The sequence below is a fragment of the Bison bison genome, unplaced genomic scaffold, assembly GCF_000754665.1.
Source record: "Bison bison bison isolate TAMUID 2011002044 unplaced genomic scaffold, Bison_UMD1.0 scf7180017473334, whole genome shotgun sequence".
NCBI classification, from domain to species: domain Eukaryota; kingdom Metazoa; phylum Chordata; class Mammalia; order Artiodactyla; family Bovidae; genus Bison; species Bison bison.
Window position 1 is genome coordinate 1 of NW_011378915.1, and position 972 is coordinate 972.

The 972-nt window shown below is 58.6% G+C and overlaps 1 protein-coding gene across 1 annotated transcript; it reads left to right on the forward strand.

The window, feature by feature from the left end:
- The first annotated feature begins 6 nt into the window (after positions 1-6).
- LOC104987444 (acyl-coenzyme A thioesterase 5-like) lies at positions 7-701 on the forward strand. The gene is given in 2 exon segments (XM_010838423.1): positions 7-236; positions 238-701. Coding segments are annotated over 2 exon segments (267 nt in total). The 5' UTR covers positions 7-227; the 3' UTR covers positions 496-701.
- The last annotated feature ends 271 nt before the right edge of the window (positions 702-972 follow it).

Sequence of the window (972 nt, forward strand, 5' to 3'; positions counted from 1 at the left end):
CAGTGACAGTGACGCTGGAGCCCGCGGGGCGCTGCCGCTGGGACGAGCCTGTGCGCATCGCTGTGCGCGGCCTGGCCCCGGGGCAGCCGGTCACGCTGCGCGCGTCCCTGCGCGACGAGAAGGGCGCGCTCTTCAGGGCCCACGCGCGCTACTGCGCCGACGCCACCGGCCTACTGGACCTGGAGCGCGCGCCCGCGCTGGGCGGCAGCTTCGCGGGGCTCGAGCCCATGGGGCTCTTTTTGGGCTCTGGAGCCCGAGAAGCCTTTTTGGCGATTTCTGAAGAGGGATGTGCAGACGCCCTTCGTCGTGGAGCTGGAGGTGCTCGACGGTCACGAGTCCAAGGCCCAGCGGCTTCTGGGCCGGGCGGTGCACGAGCGCGACTTCCTGGCGCCGGGGATGCGGCGCGAGCCGGTGCGCGCGGGCCGGGTGCGCGCCACGCTCTTCCTGCCGCCAGGTGGGCCTGGGGTGCTGGGGCCTGGCGATCGTGTTCTCTAGGCCGTCTCGGTTTGTGATACCGCTTCCCGGGAAGGGTGGCTTGGGATCAGGGTCAGAGAAGAGAATGTTGACTAAATCAGTGACCTCACAGCCACAATGGAGGCTTTTGGTTTGTTCTGCACTCTGTTACGCGGTTTGCTTGCATTATCTCATTTAACCTCTGTATCCCAAAGAGGTGGATACTGTTATGAAGAATTAAAAAAAAAGGAACTGGATGGGGTCCGTAGGTTCATTTTGCCATTAATAATTAATCTACAGCTCTAGATCTTACACAATATGATGGAACCTATTGCCAGGACACTCTTCTCTAGTGTCCTGCGTACACTGGGCCCCTTACCTACTTTTTCATGCTCCTCTCTACCACAGATCACTTTTCAGACTTCACTGCCTTCCCTACCTAAAGCCTCACTGGGTATCTCTTTTTTCTTTCCTCTGGTCAAGTGACATTTGAAATATAAGTACACATACACACAGAGT